Source organism: Syzygium oleosum, unplaced genomic scaffold, assembly GCF_021117445.2.
Source record: "Syzygium oleosum isolate NSW1041296 unplaced genomic scaffold, Sole_v2.1 Sole_v2.31, whole genome shotgun sequence".
In the NCBI taxonomy this organism is placed as follows: domain Eukaryota; kingdom Viridiplantae; phylum Streptophyta; class Magnoliopsida; order Myrtales; family Myrtaceae; genus Syzygium; species Syzygium oleosum.
The window spans coordinates 2,627,135-2,645,729 of record NW_026607515.1 but is presented as its reverse complement, the minus strand read 5'-3'; the positions used below and the strand labels follow the sequence as shown (position 1 = coordinate 2,645,729).

General features: G+C 38.8%; 1 protein-coding gene across 1 annotated transcript; it reads right to left on the bottom strand.

Moving 5' to 3' along the window:
* Positions 1-8,290: 8,290 nt before the first annotated feature.
* LOC115683253 (gibberellin 20 oxidase 2) lies at positions 8,291-10,391 on the bottom strand. Its single transcript, XM_030607719.2, has 3 exons — positions 9,658-10,391; positions 9,154-9,475; positions 8,291-9,016 (listed from the first exon to the last, which is right to left on the bottom strand). The coding sequence occupies exons 1-3, from the start codon at positions 10,176-10,178 to the stop codon at positions 8,741-8,743; spliced, it is 1,119 nt and encodes a 372-aa protein (XP_030463579.1). The 5' UTR covers positions 10,179-10,391; the 3' UTR covers positions 8,291-8,740.
* Between the last annotated feature and the right edge of the window lie 8,204 nt (positions 10,392-18,595).

Here is an 18,595-nt window from a genome sequence, read left to right as displayed (position 1 = left end):
AAAACCATTTCGAACCAGATTTTCCTTTTCTTTGTTGAAAGACTAGAACGTGGGTCTTGCTTTTCTTTGATAGAGATGGTTTTTAACAGCACCAATAGGATGATATTCTCATCTGCTCTTATCAATCATATGAGGTCAAGTTCCAAGAAACTAAGGAAATTGATCTTGCTTGGACATGTGATTGATTGGTTTAGCTGGATGATATACTTTAGGAGCACATGAAATGTCTGACCTTTCCGATGGCGTTCGGTAATGATGATTCAGTCCGAAAAGAGAAATGGGAATTCGATATTTCTCTTTCAGTTTTCCAATAAGTGAGCGGAATAGATTCAAGAATCGGTACATGAAACCCTTAATGAATTTGGAGCGGTACTTTGGATTCATTTGTTTGAGGGAAAATGTTTTTCGGTGATCCGTTTTCCGGACTTTCACCCGTTTGGTTCGTCGAAAATGATAAGTCAACCGAAAACACTTTCCAGGCAAGGAAAACATTCATTTATAAAATTAGAAAAATGAATTCCCTAATCTAATAAGGTGAAAATACTTTCCGGAATTGCTCATCTTGAATTTGTTATTATTTATTTATTTTCTTTTCTTTTCTTTTTTCATTTTCCTTCTTCCTCCCTCCGCCGGTCGCCGGCCTCGGCGACAGGCCACAAGCGCGGGCTGGCGAAACAAACGCATTTTAAAATCATTTTCCAAATGAGATTCAAACACCAAAAAAACTTTTTCGATCAAATACTACCAAACAAAGGGAAAGTAATCCCGGAAAACATTTTCCAAAAACGTTAAGTTTTCTATGAAACAAACGCATCCTTAAAAGTACTTTGTTCGTACCCGACAACTATAAGAGAGACTAAAATAGAAGTCCAATTGAAAAGGAGATTTATTTAGGATACATTTGCCTCACTGAAAATTTCATAATAAAGAAAAACATTTTCCATGGAAATTATTTTTAGGGTAAACAGTCAGTTTCCATTTATTTTGTGGTTTAGGAAAAGTGATTTCCTTTTCTACCAAAAAGGGAAGTCGTTTACCTCCAATTTAAGCTTATTGTTTTTCAATCCATGGAAACCCGTTTCCGTGGATCAATTAGTTTTCCGTCCAAACAACGGAAACTGGGAAAATAAATTTTCGAAAATAGTTTTCCATCAAACAAAAGGACTGTCGGTTCATGGAAAGACGCAAGCAAAGCACCGGTACCAAGGAGTCAATGCATGGGGCTCAAATGAAAAGAGGAGAGCACCCAAAAGCCCATTTCCGCCGCATTCTGTAACTTTTTCTTGTGGTTTGTAGCTTCTCCGGCCCATATGGCTCTAAAAATCAGGAACTAAAATGACACAAGACATTCAAGAACCCTCTTTTCTTCAGCATATCATTGTGGGCTGAAGCCCTTTTCAGATTTTTTTTTACTTTGTATTCTCATTTTTTTGCTGCTTTTTTGGTCTTTGAACTGTTTTAAACTAAGTATGACCGTTCTTTTGCACTTGTCGGTCTCTTGCGCTGATCCAATCCGAGCCTTTGATATAAAAATATATCCTGACTAAAAATCCAGACGACCGAACGCAGCCAAGGAGATGTACAAGAGATTTGAGCATATCAACTCAACTGGGCTTGAGGTGTTCCAAGACTTGCTTGGGCTGGCTTAAATTCTTCTCAAATCTAGGCCCACAATCACTTCTTCTGAGGGCCCATATAGAATAGACATGTAACACCCTCTAATCTCTTTGCTAACAAGGCTCATGCACTAAACACATTTCATATATAAGGGGCCCTGGCCCCCCATGTCCGCCTCATGCGGCCGAAGAGCTTCGACCGTCCAATCGAGGATCGATGACCTCATATATAAGTTTCACGAAGGAGACACGCGAGTCGAACGAATGACGCTCCCGTGCGGTGGCTAGATAAGCGAGAGGGAAACTACGGATAAAATGAACATCTCAATCATAGGATTCCTTTTGCTCGTCGATCTCCTACACTGCCCACCTACGTATTACGAATCTCATGATCAAGACGCTCAGACCTAATAATTAAAAGGAGGGAAAAAGGAGAAAAAAAGAAATAGGAAGGTGACAAGGGAAGAATACAAAGGGGGAGCGAGTTCGTCGGCTTGTTTGTTGGGGACGACGATATCTTCACACCGCCCCCATCATCATCAAGCTGGCGCTGCCAAGAGAAACGACAAACGAAGGGCGAGGGATTTTTAGATTTTGTGCCATTTGATTAAGCCGTCGTGCGTGGTGTCCATCCTGGCACGTAATTAAGGGAGGGAGGGAGAGGGGAAGGGGGGATAGGATCTAATGTGCTAATCATTCTGATTAATCTAATCGGCGACAGTAAGCATTACAACTCGATTAGATCATGTTGTTTGTCCGTTCATGCCACGGTTTGAATACATACATATATATATAGCTCTCAAGCCCTACCAGCACGACTAAAATAGGGGCCCGCAAGGCACGGTGATTCCGATCGTGATCGTATCTAGATGTCATAAAGATGTAACTGCGCTGTCAGGTTTTTGAAAATCGTGAAATCGTCATATTGGCCTTAAACAAGACGAACGGATCGATGCACATGGGCGGCAATATACTGCTCGGTTCGTGCTTGGCATTGATCGTGATCGACCCTTGTAGGTTATATAAACCTCCGAATTAGAGGTAGCAAAGTGGGTCTAGAATCCATATTTGATGGTGTGGGTCACGAATGCATTCGCTAACAACTTAATGGCTCTTAAATGGGTTGATAACTAACCCATTTTAAAGCCATACGAAAAATAGAGGAGGGATACTAGAGGACGCTTTGAAAGAAAACTCCTAAATCCTTCGTCTTTGCTCTCGCTCAAAGCTCCGAACCGTCGATTCAAGGTTTGCCAGTGCCCGTTCATTGCCAATTGAAGTCACCTAACCAGTTGTAGCTAAGCATCTTCGTCAAGTGATTCTGTCGTTGAATTTTGTCATCGCGGAGCCTCATCTACAGTGCCTGAAGCGCTTTACCTCACTCAATCCTCCTTCACCAGCTTCGATCTTCTTCGATTGTCACTTCAAAACCTTCACTCTCTAGTTTAAACACTGTTTGTCATGGATTTTCATCGCAAGTTACCTCGCCGGACTTGGAAGAAAAAAGAAAGGAAAAGAAAGAAAAAATAAAAAAAAAATTCCGAAATTTTTAAAATATTGTGAACTAAATTTGTATTGCATGAAAATATTTTAGCTATACAATTTTTAAAAAAAAATTATAAGAAATAAGTTTTCTTAGATTAGGTTATATACAGAAATGTTTTAGCAATCTGAGTCGGGTCGGGTATGAGTCGCTAAATTTATATTATATGTAAATGAGTCAAAACAGGTTAAATGGGTCAATTTGAATTGGACCATTTTCGAACCGACTCGATTTATCTGTTTGACGAGTCTACCTTTAATGCCGATCCTGACATCGCAGTAATCTCGAGTATCTTATACTGTGCTTTGGAAATAAGACGAACGGTAGAAAAGAATGACACATATCAATAACTTGTTCTTTAAGAGAGGATTACGTTTTATATCTTATCATCTCCCCGATCAAGGGGGATTCCCACCATATCTTCTTCATCTTCGCAGTTCCCTTCAAGGATTATTTCTTAATCAATTAAACTTTTTTTTTTTGCAATTAAACTTATTGAAATGCGCAATCTTTTGGCCTATGCTATGGGAAATCACCAAAAAAAAAAAAATCTCGAAAGTTCAAAAGCAGCAAAGGGCTTTTTTTTTTTGTTTATTCGCGACGCAGCTACCGATGAAAACAAACTGTCTATGATTTTGTCGTGTCCGAAGATGTTGGCAAAAGAAAGAAGATCTTGTTTTGATAACAAAGGTGGAGATTTTTGGGTATTGGATGGAGACTCTTCCAGTGAATTTGTCATCTTGCTCAGAGTAAAAAATAAAAAATAAATAAAACGCAAAGCTAATGGTCAAAAAGTTGTCCACGCTGATTAGAGATTTGGTAATTATGATTTGGAATCATTAATTACACGTGGGTTGCACTCGTAATTATTATTATTATTTTAGTATTATTTTATTTATCAGTCATCTTAACCAAATCTTCTCAATCAGGTGATTCACGATGGATCCAACTAATGTTTTTTTTATCACTTCCTAATTTAAATTTGCATTATCTGGTTTTTGGTAACGTTTACTAGAGGACAACAACGGTTTAATTAGCTTATAAGATTATTGACGACATCTGTGATTAATTACGAGGATTATAGTTAAGTTGGTCGGCAAGGTCGAAATTATAGAATAATCCAGCTAGATGAAATTAATTTTTTTTTATGGAAAAGGTGAAATTGCGCATAATGGAAACAAGAATAGTACAGATAATGAGGAGGGGAAGACAGGTAGGTATTCTCGTGGCATGCAAAATTTTCCGAATAATTTAATTTTAATTTAATTTAATTAATTAAATAAAAGATTTTGTCGTTTTTATTGTGACACCATTAACAACAAAAGATGTCCACGTGATGCGGGCCTTTTGGAAGGGAGTACGGGAATGGGACTGTCATTGTCCTTACTTGTGGCGGCTGTGTATGTCTATATTGGTTCGCCAAGAGTTCTTCACTTTTTATTTTTATTTATTTAAAAAAAAAGAAGTGCTGGGATTTTATTTTACTTAAATCTTTACTACCCGAGAGGAAATTATTCTTCAATAATAATTATAAGCTCACGCTAGGGGCGAGCATGATTTTAGGGTGGAATTGAGAATCGAACCGGTTCTTGGTTTAGCTCCAGGTTTGAAGGTATGCATAGTGGATTTCAAGTTCTAGAAATTATAAAACTGATTCAGCCATATAGGCTCCAAACTTGAAACTTGGAATCTGAAACAAGTATTTGTGTTTCTCTTGTTCTATGTCAACGCGCAATTCTGCGGTATTCCATAGTTTCTGATAATGAGTGTGTAATATGAAACCACTAGTCTGAGCTTCCATTTCCGATATATCCATGACTAAGACCTTTATGTTGTTAATGTTTTATATTCTTTGTGTTTCTAAATATGAGTTGTGGTCAGTAAATTGTAACAGCAAACTATAGTCATTAGAGGTGATGATTCATTGCAATCGTTCAATTAAGAATACATGTGGAACCTGTATAAATCCTGAAGTCTGTAACAAGGTAGGTTCCAAGTTCCAAAAATTTGGGAACTGGTTCCGATGGGTAGGTTCCATGGGAAGTTGGAATGACCCTGGAGTGGTCATTAGAGGTGATGATTCACTGCAATCGTTCAATTAAAAATAGAAGTTGAACTTGGGTAAACCCTAGAGCATGTGATAAGGCAGATTTTAGGTTACGTAGTATAAAAAATTTGGAAACCGGTTCCAACGGGTAGATTCGAGGTTCCAGGTGAAATCTAGACCGACCTTGGGATTGTTCATCCCTAACTCACGCTATTTTCACATTTTAAATGGCTATAATACTCCCTAATTTATTGAGTTGACGAAAATATGCTCAAGAGAATTAATTAATTCAAATCGCGAATGGAGAGAGAACGAAAGTTGTTATTTACTGAAAAAGCAAAAGACGCACACTGTTGTGAAAATACTTATTTTTTTTTTGTTCGTTTCTACAATTTTCTTTTACCAATATGGGATATGAAAATAATTGCCTAGGCAAAACATGTGGGTAATTATATGGTACAAATGGTACAAAACTTCCCAGATAGGTGCATTTTTCTATTTGCTAGATTCCAATTCCCAGAAGATGCATTTCTAAAGAGTCCTATAATATTCTTATATTTTCGGATCACCACATATAAGCACATGTTTTATTCTACTTACTTATTTCGAAATTGATAAATGAATTGTATTTTATAAGATTCAAGAAATGAAATTTACCAATGTGGACTTCTTGACTTCAAATTTTAAACCTCAAACTCTTAATCTCTATAATAATATCCACTAGATCAGATAAAAAGAGTTCATATAGGTGTAGTCCCGCAAGAAAAGGACACGAATGCCACTACAATGTCAATGAAAATGCCCTCGGGCGTTCGGATTATTTATTAAAAGTATAAACACATGCATGAATCAAGCATTCGACATAAGTTTGATTTGTCACACTATTAAAAATCGAAATATTCCGATATTATGTGGGAGACAAGCTTCCTTGTCATCAATATTTTTCTAAAATGACAAGTAATTCATTGACTAAATGAGGATCATTAGATCACGTCTACCTCATTATATGGAGGATTTCCATTTTTCCTTTATGCATTTACTCGCGGTTGAATTATTTTCCGATGGTAGTCGAGGAATGGATCGGGTGGGGCAATGCAGACAGCTCCAAATAATTATAAAATCAGGAGAGAAGAATGTCGCTGCACAACACGACAAGCACAACGACAATGTCCCAAGTATTCCTATGCATTCTCTCTCTTTTTACTGTTTATTTTCAAGAACCCATCCAAAAATCTCCCAGGTATATAATATAAATGTACGATACGCGAAATAAAAACAAGAACAAAACCAAAAATAAGTTGCAGAAGAGTCGACTACACTACAAGGGAAGCTCTGTCAATCCTCAGTGGATCAGTTTAGCTCCTATTTCTCTGAATCATTCAATTTTCATCGGGTCAGGACTTCCATTTGGATGTATGTGAACGTGGGTCCACCCATCTCAATATTATGTTGTTACATTAATGGAAATTATTGGTTCTGATCATGATATTGTATTGCGATGATCCATGTCTTGGGCAAGTAGTAATCACTCTCCACCGCCATTTGATTTAACTAAGCATGCTTATCATCAAGGAGCACTTCTGTGTATCCAAAAATCATATTCTCGAGGGTCGATAACCGTTGGATCACAAGGGGACCGAACTAGTTCGCCATTAAAAATCTTTGAAACGCTTATGAGGTGCAATGAATGGTGCAAGACGTACAGATAACTCACACTTGAATATGATATTTTTCAAAATGGTGAATGGGTCCCTCGAGGGATCAAGGACACTTGGTTTCACTCTCTCTTCCAACCACGGAAGGGTTTCATTTTTTACAACTTTGTGCGGTCGGAATAGCTCTATCTTTCCATAGCAGGAAAGGTTTGCTAATAATCTTGAGCCATCAAATTCGTATTCGCCCAGGAGATGAGGTCCCCATTAATCGAGCCAGGTCATGATAGAAGTAAAGATGTACATCTTATTAGTACTTTAAGTAGTTCAAATCTTTCATTAGATTGATTTTCGAATGCACATAAACTGTCTCGTACATGTATAATGAGTAAAAGGCGCCCCCTACATGTTGGTAAGGAAAGTCATGACATGATTCAAATACGAGATCTGCTACATATGAATAAAATGTTTGACCAGTCAGTCAACCCATTATCGATTTAATACTTATGTAATTGCTACACTTGAATAAAATATTTGATTTGGTTCAGTTTGATAATTGATTTTCAGTTGTAGTTAAAACCCTCTTAATTCTCACTCATCTACACCCTCACAAGAATATTGCACAAGAGAGATAATTGTCCAAAAAATTCTAAACCTACTTCACGGTGGCCAATTCGATCTTTAACTTTTCAATTTAACAAATTCAATTTTATTGACGATTTTCCAATATAGTCCTTCTAGTTAATTTTGGCCGGAAATCGTTGACGTGGATGTTAGCCGTCCTCTTGTGGCAATACTTGATGCTGATGTTGATAATTTTTGTAATTTTTCTTAAAATTTACTAAACTTTTATGGTTTTTTTAATTTTCTTTTTATTTTTATTCATTGTTCATCTTCTCAAAAGGGCGCTAGCCATTGCCAAGCCCAAGGGGACGACATGTCATCCCCCGCCGACACTTCCAGGAAGGAAGATGAACGATGGAAAAAAAAGAAAAGGAAAGACAAAAATGGACAAAAAATCCAGAAAATTAAAAGAAATTGCAAAAATGATCAATAGCAGTGTCGGCCATGCCATGTAGGACAATCGGTGTTGACTGAACCACGTCAGCAATTTCCGATCAAAATTGGCCGGAAGAATTATATTGAAAAATCGTCAAAAGATTTAGCAATGAACCGGTCAAATTGAAAAGTTTGTGAAGTTTAGAAGTTTTGGGACAATTTCCCCCGGCACAAGAGCAGATGTCAAAGCCTAGATTGAAACTATTTAAAAATCTTCCAAAGACTATGTCGCGACAAGGAAGCATATTCCTTTTAAAGTTCCAATCTGATTTCAGTTTTCAAAGTTATTTCTCAATTCTTGTCCTCTGAGATGATTCAATTTGACAATTTTTTTGGATGTTTGAGGAGGCAGCAGATGCAAAAACTGGGAACATTTGACAAAGCACCTCTTCTCTAAAATGCAATTTTACATCAAGGCAGGTTCTCTACTGTTGGGGTGAACTTTTTCTACAATAACCAAAGACAAAAGGAAGAAAAAGAAATACAAAAATTAGCTGATCTATTCCGGCTCTTTATTGGTTCTCATGTTTCTTGATTTCTTGCCTTTTGATCATCATCATCCATCATCGGTGCTAGCACTACCTGGCTACAAAAGATGTACCCTTGAACGGAAAAGATACTTTGGCTTTTCCTCTAACTTTCTGTTTGTCCCTCTCCAACGTCCTTAAAAAAAAAATACCCACCACTTCCCTCTTGATCTCTCACCATCATCATCATCGTCAATGTCATTTTTTTTCCTTTGGCAGAGATAATTTTTGCCCCTTTCTTCTCTGCAACTTTTTTGCAACTCCAGATAGATCTCTCTAGTTGTGACGAAGCTTCATCACCGAACTGGTTCAGATGTTTTCTGTTGAAGCCAGTTGGTGAATACTCGGAGTGTGTTCATGTCGGCCCTGTAATGTTTCTGGGTGAACTCGAGGAGCATCGGCCATGTGAAGTCCGGGTACGCTCTTGGACAGGACGTTTCGACTAGCTCACTCGGTGGTCTCACCACTTTGTCCTTCCTCGGGCACAAGAAGAAGGCCAGGGACTTCCTCGGAGTTCGGCTGTTCACCACTGCTCTGTGCAAGCAGCTCTTGTATAGCCCGTTTGATAGAGCCTGTTGTGACCCAACAAAAAGAGAAAAATTACATTTGTATTAGCCCTTAGCCGAAATAGATGTAAATTTGGGGATAGATTTCTAATTATTGACTAGACAATGGGCATGAACAAATGCATATATACTTCGAGACTTACCATGAAAGTGTCGCCGATGTTGACGACGAACGCGTTAAAGTTCGGGCTGATGGAACACCACTCGTTGTTGACAAACACTTGGAGCCCACCAACTTGGTCCTGGTGTAGGATGGTTAAGGATGTCGGATCGCAATGGGGACCGGTTCCTAGGGTGAGGTCCGGCTTCTGGCACGGAGGGTAGTAGTTGAGCCTCATGATCGAATCGTTGCCTTCGAAGAACTCCCTGAAATGGTCTCTGCCGATTCCTAGGCTTATTCCTAGAAGCTCCATTATTCCTAGAGAGAGTGTGCTCATGGCCTCACAATAGTCCTGGTACACCCTCCTGAAACACAAGAAAACCAAAATCATTGTTTGTCTTAGTATACACTTCATATAAGACTGTAAAGTTATTCATAACTTTTTCATAGATTGATGCTGATAAAGTGTGGCGGAAATTATGATTTCCTTGGACAACCGAGGAACATACTAGATTGTCGCGAAAGAAATGGGCGACAGATTTCATACCCAAATTGCTCAAACTCTTCGCCCATGGTGTTCTTGAAGTAGTCTTCCACAACATTGGACGAGCTTTTTTCGGCGGAGTAGCGGAACGAGAGTGTTTCTTTCCATGGGAGCTTGGAAGAGAACCTGCCAGTGAAGCTACTGGCATATCCGCAATGCTCACCGAGCTTCCTCTGTGCCCTCTGCTTCTCGCTGAGCGGTAACCCAAAGAATCTGTCCATTAACTTGTGAGCGTCCGATATGAGGCCAGCGTCAACGCCATGATTGACGACGAGGAAGAAGCCGTGCTTCTGGCATGCCTCCCCCACGAGCCTTGATGCCTCCATGGAGGCGCTCAGGTCTCTGGAAAGGAACCCGCCCAAGTCGATAAGCGGGACAGGGAGATCCGGGGCGTTCGCACACGGCTTTTCCTCGTCGGGCCAAATGAACTGTTTCGGGATGTCGAATTGGTGCCGGAGCACCGAGGCATCAAAAACTAGCGGTTTTTTATCATCTCTGGCTTCATCTTTGTGCTGTGGAGGCATGGCTGGTGAGGTTTTACTTGAGATGCAATCAACTGCCCTTGCATTCAGGAAGTTATATATGTGAGTGAACTTTTTTCCTGTGTGGGGAAAATGAGGGAGGAGGGGGCGTGGAATAAGTTTGAGAGTTGGGATAAAAGAAAAGCCAAGGCCGTTTATGGGGGGAGATGAGTGCACCAAATGTAGGAATCTTTATAGCTCTCTATCTGGGGCTGTGTAAGCTGTTTGTTTGCACACGAGGACCACAAAGACAGAGAGTTTGCAATTTGTAGGTGCTTGTCAATTTGAAAAAAGATTTTAGTAATTTCACCCTATTATAATGCCCCAATTTGATTCTAGGAGTGTTGTCCTTTCTGTAGTTGCCAAAGGAGCTTTTCCCAATGGTGTTTTGGCGTTTCTATGGAGGAAAGAGAAGGAGTGCTAATGTCACCCTGTCTTCTATATCTGCCCAATCAAAATCATTCAGACTCAGCTATGCCATGCCAAGTTTTGCTCACGACAGAGCAAAGTGGCTGAAACCAGGGGGAAGAAATAATGAGTAGGAAATTTTTCTCTTTTTCACAATAAGAAATGAAAGTTGAAGCTTTTGTTGCGATGGTAAAGAAAACGGTGAGTTGTTGCAGGGAGAGAGACTGGGACTTATGGTGATTTGTGGACAGAAAGAACTTACTGTTGAGGATTTTCTTTCCCCTTTACTGAGGGAATTGGAAATCAAATTTTGATTGGGGATCAGGGAACTTCTGCCCTTGGGGAAAAGAGACAAGGGGAATGTTTTGGAGGAAGCTACAAAGTTCCTGAGGCAAAAGAACAGAACCTTGAATGAGCCAGAGAGAGATAATGATTCGTTCATGTAATGGAGGACAATCTTTTAGGACAAGAGGACTCGCACAGAGATTGTTTTGAGGCTTGCTTATACAGAGAAGAGGCTCGATCGTTTATGTTGGTCTGAGGGTTTTGGTCCTGCTATATAAGGTGGGACTTGAGATGATCTGTTCCTTGGGTGTTCATTCAGACATATGAAGGTTGTTCCTGTTCTTGAATATGTTTGCATGTGTCCCCTCGAGCAAATATGCAATCATGTTCTCAAAATCGAGTCAATCACATCTCGTGAAAAAGTCGGGGCGACACTATGAGTCCCTTAGAATAGTAGTGATCTCAATATTGCGACCGGCTCTATTCGTCATATCCGTAATTGGACCAGTCTATACGATTCTTATAAGAAAAAAAGGTTGAATATTTCGCACTCTTCACAAAGAAACTTTTTGCATACACGAGTCATCATCACCTAAATAGAGACTCGCATAGGCTAACCTCAGTTTACAAAGAAATTACAGCGTTGAGCATTTTGGAATGTAAGATATATAATTGAAAAGATCTAGCATGATTTGGGTCAGATATTATGATATTTTACTAATTATTGCTATCAGCCGTATTCGAATTTACTTGTGATGATATTGGTAAATTTTGTTATAGAAGTGTGCTGCATGTAGGGTTTGCTTGACATTAGTATAGGAATCTGGTATTATTCTTATCCTGAAAATTCTAAGGTCCAGCAAGCTGTTTTACCGGATTGGTTCTGGTCCAGTGTACATCTAAGCCGTTGGATTTGAAACAAAAAAAAATCTCATTCGTGGGATCAATTTTAAAAGGTGTCACCAAACATTGTACTTTTTTGTGTAAATATGTAAGAGTTAATACCACGGAAAACCCCAAACTGATACACCTGTAACAAATTTACCCCAAACTATTTTTTTGACCACAAAAAATCCCAAATTGGTACACCTGTAACAATTTTACCTCGAACTATTTTTTTGATCACAAAAAATCCCACACTGGTACACCTATAACAATTTTACCCTGAACTAATTTTTTGACCACCAAAAACCCTAAACTAGTACACCTGTGACAAATTTACCCTCCGTTAGTTTCAGTTAAATTTTACTGTCAAATTGCTAAGTTTGATGACACGTGATAGTTGACGGGTGTATCAGTTTAGTGTTTTACCCCTTTGTTTGTCACAAGTTTACCAATTTGTGATTTTTCGTGATATTAATCCAATTTTACGGATACTAACAGAGGGTAAATTTATCACAAATGTACTAGTTTGAAATTTTTAGTGGTCAAAAAATTAGTTTGGGATAAAATTGTCACTTGTGTACCGGTTTGGGATTTTTGGTGGTCAAAAAATTAGTTCGGGGTAAATTATCGCAAGTGTACTAGTGTGGGGTTTTTGATTGTCAAAAAAATAGTTTGCGGTAAATTTGTCACACGTGTACCAGTTTGGGATTTTTTGTGGTCAAAAAATTAGTGAGGGGTAAAATTGTCACAAGTGTACCAGTTTAGGATTTTTCATGGTATTAACCCAATATGTAACTATCATTAATCAAATGAGCTACAAAAGCTTAGGAGAATCCCTTAGCATTACAAAGAGACTAATTATGCGATAAGATGGAGGGTAGCCAATAAAACATTTGCTTGTGAAGGCTTATAATGTTGGTAGAGTGACGCCCTACCTCTTACGAACTTTCGAATCCTAGCCAACATAAAAGAGGCTCAATTGACTTGTTTTGAAACCATATGCGGTTGCGTTCCATCCAAATGTAATAGATAATCGCTAAGAAAAACAGCTTGAGGAGTCTCGCCTCCAAGTTTTTGCCCTTGGTGGCCCTGATCATCCATTGAAGTTCTAAATTCCAACCTCTTGAATGCCTAATTCCATTTTATGCTAGAATACTGCGCCATATACTACTTATCCAGGTGTACTCAAAGAATAAGTGGTTTTCGTCTCCCATACCAGTCATACAAAAGTTACAACTAGTATCAACTGAAGACAACCATCGCGATATGGCTACTGCTGCCGGTAGCCTATCTCTACAAACAAGCCAGCCGATAAAATTATGCTTGCTAATATCACTAGTCCAAATCAATTGATTCCAATCCAAGGCCGATCCTCTTGTCTTAATTTCTTGTATATCTCTTTGCAATAGTATGTTTGGCTAGAGATGATATGTGTTAGAGCAAGTCTTTGCTTGAGAATACGTCGCCAAATGCAAGCCATAGTGCCCTTTATGTCGAGTTACATTATGCGAGTACCTCTGCATTTAATGTGATGAACCTAAGTACTCCATAAGGATGATGACAAATGATTGATGAGGCTCCAAAGCATGCAGCCCAGCATTACTTTATTCTAGAGTTTCAGATCGAGCAAGCCTAGTCCTCCCTCATTTTTTGGTGAACATACTACTTTCCATGCAACTTAGTGGGATTTGTGAGTTTCAGTGTTTCTTGCCCATGAGAACTACCTAATCTTCTTTTCAATCTCGTAGATAATTTGCTTTGAGAGGATAAACATTTGCATCCAGTAAGTGCAAATGGAAAAAAAGTGTCAATTTGGTCAACTGAAGTCTTCCTATGTAGCTGATATGATTCATGCCCCAGCCATCTATTTTCAGGAATATTTTTTTCGGTTAGACCCCTGTAATCCGCATGCATGAGCCTTTGCAGAACAAGTGGAATACTAAGGTATATGATGGGGAGGGTGCCCATGGAGAAAGGCGAGTGATCCACTATAAAGAGTTTTTATCATTGGATAACCTAGAGAAAAATATATGGCATTTGTCTGGGTTAAACCTAAGTCCTATGAGTGCCACAATATCATGAAGTGAATCAACAAGGCAAAGGACAGAGTTTACATCCCCATGAGCAATTAAGAATAGGTCATCAACAAAGCATAAACAAGTGATCCTTTGCGATTTGCAACACCATTGAAACTTAAAAGATTAGGTAGCAATTTTCCCCATGGTAATTCTGTTAAGGATTTCCATAATTAGGACAAAGAAGTAAGGAGAAAGGCGGTCGCCTTGTCGTAGCCCATTTGTGCTTGCAAAATTACCCAACCTATTCAGCGTTGAAGTTAAGTGAGAACTTTGGGGTAGTAATGCATTGATTTATCATATCAATCCTGTACTAAGGGGTATAAATAACTTTCAGAACCCTAGAACAACATTCCATTTTACCATATCATAAGCCTTAACGAGATTAATTTTTATTGCCACCCATTTACCTTTATTGCCCTTATAGTAGTCATGCAAGAGTTTGCAGCACGATAGATTATTCTCTGAAATCTGTCTTCCCTTGATGAAAGCAGTTTGGATAAGGTCACCAATCAAAAGGAGAATACTAGTTATTCTTTCTACAAGTAGCTTTGATATGATTTTATATATAACATTGCAGCATGAAATGGGCCTATATTCCTTAAGGCGACATGAATTTAAAACCTTCGGTACAAAAGAGATTAGTGTAGAATTTATCGATTTTAGCATTCTCCTTGAAGAGAAGAATTCCATGATAGCTTCTTCAATGTCATGCATTATGATGGGCCAAGCTTTTTTATAGAATAAGCTATTATACCTGTATGAACCGGGAGCTTTGAACTTGAAAACTCCACGAATATCTGCTCTTTGAATAAATGATGTAGTGACCAGAGCACTAACAATTTTATATGGGATGCGACCATGAATAGATTTTCCAAGTAGGTGGCGGTAATAGGATATTACTATATCCTTGCGAGTCCCCTCATCAGTAATAATGGAACCATCATTGAGTAAAAGCTAATTAATCCTGTTTTGAGCACTTCCACGCATCATGGAGGTGAAGAAAATCTTGCTATTGTTATCACCCTAGTAAATTTCTAGATTTCAGTTTGAGAAGGACTTCTTAATGTTTGCTAAGAGCAAGGAGCTGTTCTAGTTGTGTCTTTTCTTCGTTCCGAGTGTTAGGGTTGTAGGGGTCCAGAGCAAGCTCCTATTGAATCTGCTGTAGGCTTTTCCTAGCCCCCTTGACCTTCAAATGTAGGTCACCAAATTGAGATTTGTTCAGGTGATTTAGTTGTTGCTTCAATGCTTCGAGTTTATTCACCACTATAAACATTTTGGATCCTCTAATTTCTTGTTGCCAACAAGTGTTTACCATGCGCAAGAAGTCAGGGTTCTCGGTCCAAAAGTTGAAGAATTTGAAGGAGGACTTTTTCCTCCTAGTAGTTGGCTTGAGATGCACAAAGCATGGGGAGTGGTCAGAAAAACCTGGAAGCAAAAATTCAACCGAATAGTGATTATACCTATTCTGCCAATTCGCATTAATCGAGGCTTTGTCAATTTGGCTTGCTTTTAGATTACCATCCACGCTTTTGTTAGTCCAAGTAAAGAAAGGGCCTATGGAAGGAAGTTCAATGAGTGCAAGCTCATCAAACATGGTGTTCAGCTCCTCCATACTAGAAGTCCATCGAGTGGTGGAGCAAATCCTTTCATTAGTATCCCTCGTTTCATTGAAATCCTCAATTAGTAACCAGGGTAGATTTCCAGAATTAGCAGTAGAAAAGGTTATCATGTCACGCCACAAAACATTGCGTTCAACTTCATTATTACTTCCACATATGGTAGAGAGTAAAATGGTCATCTCTAAGTTTTTCAATGAGGCAATGCATGACTTGTGCTGAGACTTCCCTCACTGTTAGACTGAGGATCTAGATTCTACCCGGGCTACTACTCATATAGTTGTGAGTCTAATTCCAACCTCGAAATCTACTGCTGATGACAAAATCAACATTGACCTCCTTTTTTTTATTTTTTTTTTATTTTTTGATAATCGAGGTGTCCGCGCGGCCGGCGAGCTAGGGCTCAAACCAGCGGTGATGCCCGACTAGTCTTCGAGGGGGGCTAGCGGAGCATCCCACCGCCACGACCCCCCCACTTAAATCACCGATGGGCGAGTTTGAACCCAGGACCTCTCGTGAAAGGAACTGAGCGCAAACCAACGCGGCCACCGATGGGTGGGTTTGACCTCCTTTATTTTATGCTCAATCAATTTAAGAATATGAGGATCTTGGGATAGATCTAAATCCACAAGCTCCTTTTGTTTGGAGCTACGATTAAGGCCTCCTACATTCCAAGATAGGATGATCATTGATTAGGAGGTTCTATTGACCCACCCCATCAATCCTAGGAAAATCAATACAATAGCTAGAGTTTTTTGGGTGGTCATCCACTTCCAGTAGTGCAAATCTATTCTGATAGGTCATTGAGTTGTGAGAACCTCTATTTCCCGTGTGTGACCCTTTTTTCTTGCCATAGATTGGTTTGAACTCTAAAGAAGGTGAATCGGGGTGGGCAGCAGCGAAACAATCGGCTGATCATCCGATCATTTGAAGAAAACTACAATATTGGTGAACCCACCTCCAAATCCTCCACCAAGCTCTTAGCTTTTACTAAGGTAAATGTGCCATAGTGGGTATAGTTTTGGGTTTTTTGTGGGTTTTTCCCCACTATTAATGATGGAAAGCTACTAATTATAATGAACTACTTGTTAAAATTATTTGAGGAAAACTGCAATATCATTGGATAATTACTAATAAGAACATCCTTGAATTACGAAGTGAAATGTAATTTATGATTATTGAGGTTAGTTATTAATTATAAGTTTTCTCTCTTACTACAATTTAGAATAAGTTACTATGTTAAGCTGATTGCCATTGTTATGTAACAAACTTTATAGGTAAAAAGGGAAAATAGTAATCGTAGGTGCAATCCAAATTATGACGAGATCGGTAAATTTACAATGTGGAGTTTATATTACTAAGTAAGGAAAATTACGATATCGTTGAAAGGAAGAACATCTCTGAAAACAAAGTAATTTACCTAATTGGAAGTAATTTAATTTACATTCTAAAGGAGTTACATCTCTTAAGACGAAATAATTTCTTTATAGGAAGTTATTGAAAAAAGTAAGTTACCCTGAAAGGAGTACTTTTCACCTAGAAATTAGTCACCCCACTTTATTGAAAGCGTGAAAGCAGCAATTTACTTTAATAGGAATAATTAACGTTGAAAGTCGTAACATCTCTTAAGATGAAATAATTTACCCTTATAAAAAGTGCAAAAGTAGTGATTCACTTTAAAAGGAGTGATTGACTTTGAAAGTATCGCTACTTTCACACTTTTTATAAAAGCTCAAGTCGATAAACTATGAGCCAATTAAAATGTATTATCTATTCCACACCACACCAATTCTTCAAAGTGAAACTTTTCTAACACAATTAACATATGCATATCAAGATCATGCCGTGTACTCCGTCTCTCCTTGCAATTATTGGTCCATCCTCATCTTGTAAAAGAGGGATCGATCTCCCCCGAGCTTACACAGAGACAAACTGGTCTCTAATGAACCAAGTTATGATCCTGGTTAATTTGTCAATTTTACTTAAGGCCAACTAGCTAGAAATTTTCTCAATATAAGTTAGATGGTCAGTTGGACCTAAGTTGGTCCTTAAAAGACTCCATCTTCTTAAATCTCTCCCTTAGGTCTTACGGGATGTAAGACCCAAAGGGGATACTCCCTCCTCCTCAGGAGGAAAAATAACGAGGGGGGGGGGGGGGAGGCCGAGGGGGGCGGGTTGTTCGGCCACCGAGACATAAAACAAGGTGTGTATGCCTCTAGTCAGCTTTAATAGAGTTGGTCGGAAGCACCACAGAGGAACAATGATCCCTGGGGTCAGGGTAAACACAACAACCCCAGGGGGAGTAACCCCCGGTTTACCTAACCTCTTTCCGTCTCATATTAAACAACATAAGCTATATATTAGCTATTGTTTCCACTTAATGCAGTCTTTGTGGGTCTGGAGGAAAGCTTTTTTTTCTAACCGTGGGTCAAGGCTAAGAGGGGTAAAGTTTAGTTCCTCCATTATTCTTTAACCTTGAGACTTCATTCCACACATGACCTAGCAAACCACATAAGTTTATGCTCAAAGAGAGTATGTAATTTGTGGGTTTTAGAAAGTCTAATCCAACAATTGATAAATAGAGGGAGGCAACATGTATATAAAAAGCTTATAAACCCTACAAGCGAAAGGGGGGAACCTGACTTTGATATTATGTCAGAAAGTCCAATCGAAAAGGTTAAAAGATAGAGGGAAATCGGATGTATATAAAAAGCATATAAACCCCGTTGTTAAGTGACGTGAGATATTTTCAACAGTGGATTTGAAATCTGTTCGTTGCACCTGTTAAAGGTGTATATCACTTTCTTGTCGAGAAGAAAAACAAGCATTTTTATTTTAGGAAACCTGTCATTCTAAACAATAACAGAAAAGGTTAGTATCAAAAGAATAATAATAGCACGACCAAAGATGTTGTAACCGTTAGGTTTAATGGAGGTGATCCATCGTTCTCCACTAACAAGATTTTTGTTTCCCCGGAAAAAGGCCAGCCATGATTTTGCCGGTGGGTCAGGTGTCTATTTAGACTTTTGTGAGAAAATGGGTACAGAGACACGAGATTTTCAATTGGTTTGGCTTCAACATTTTTCAACAAAAAGCACAAGAATATGCACGTCTATCCCACTTACGTGGGCTCAACAAGAAGTCATGG

Bases quoted from the DNA above. Each gene is read 5' to 3' on its own strand.
- LOC115683253 (XM_030607719.2), bottom strand. From the start codon at position 10,178: ATGCCTCCACAGCACAAAGATGAAGCCAGAGATGATAAAAAACCGCTA. The intron at 9,476-9,657 runs GTATGAAATCTG...CTTGTGTTTCAG, and splicing joins GAAGAGTTTGAGCAATTTGG to GAGGGTGTACCAGGACTATT. The intron at 9,017-9,153 runs GTAAGTCTCGAA...GGGTCACAACAG, and splicing joins ACATCGGCGACACTTTCATG to GCTCTATCAAACGGGCTATA.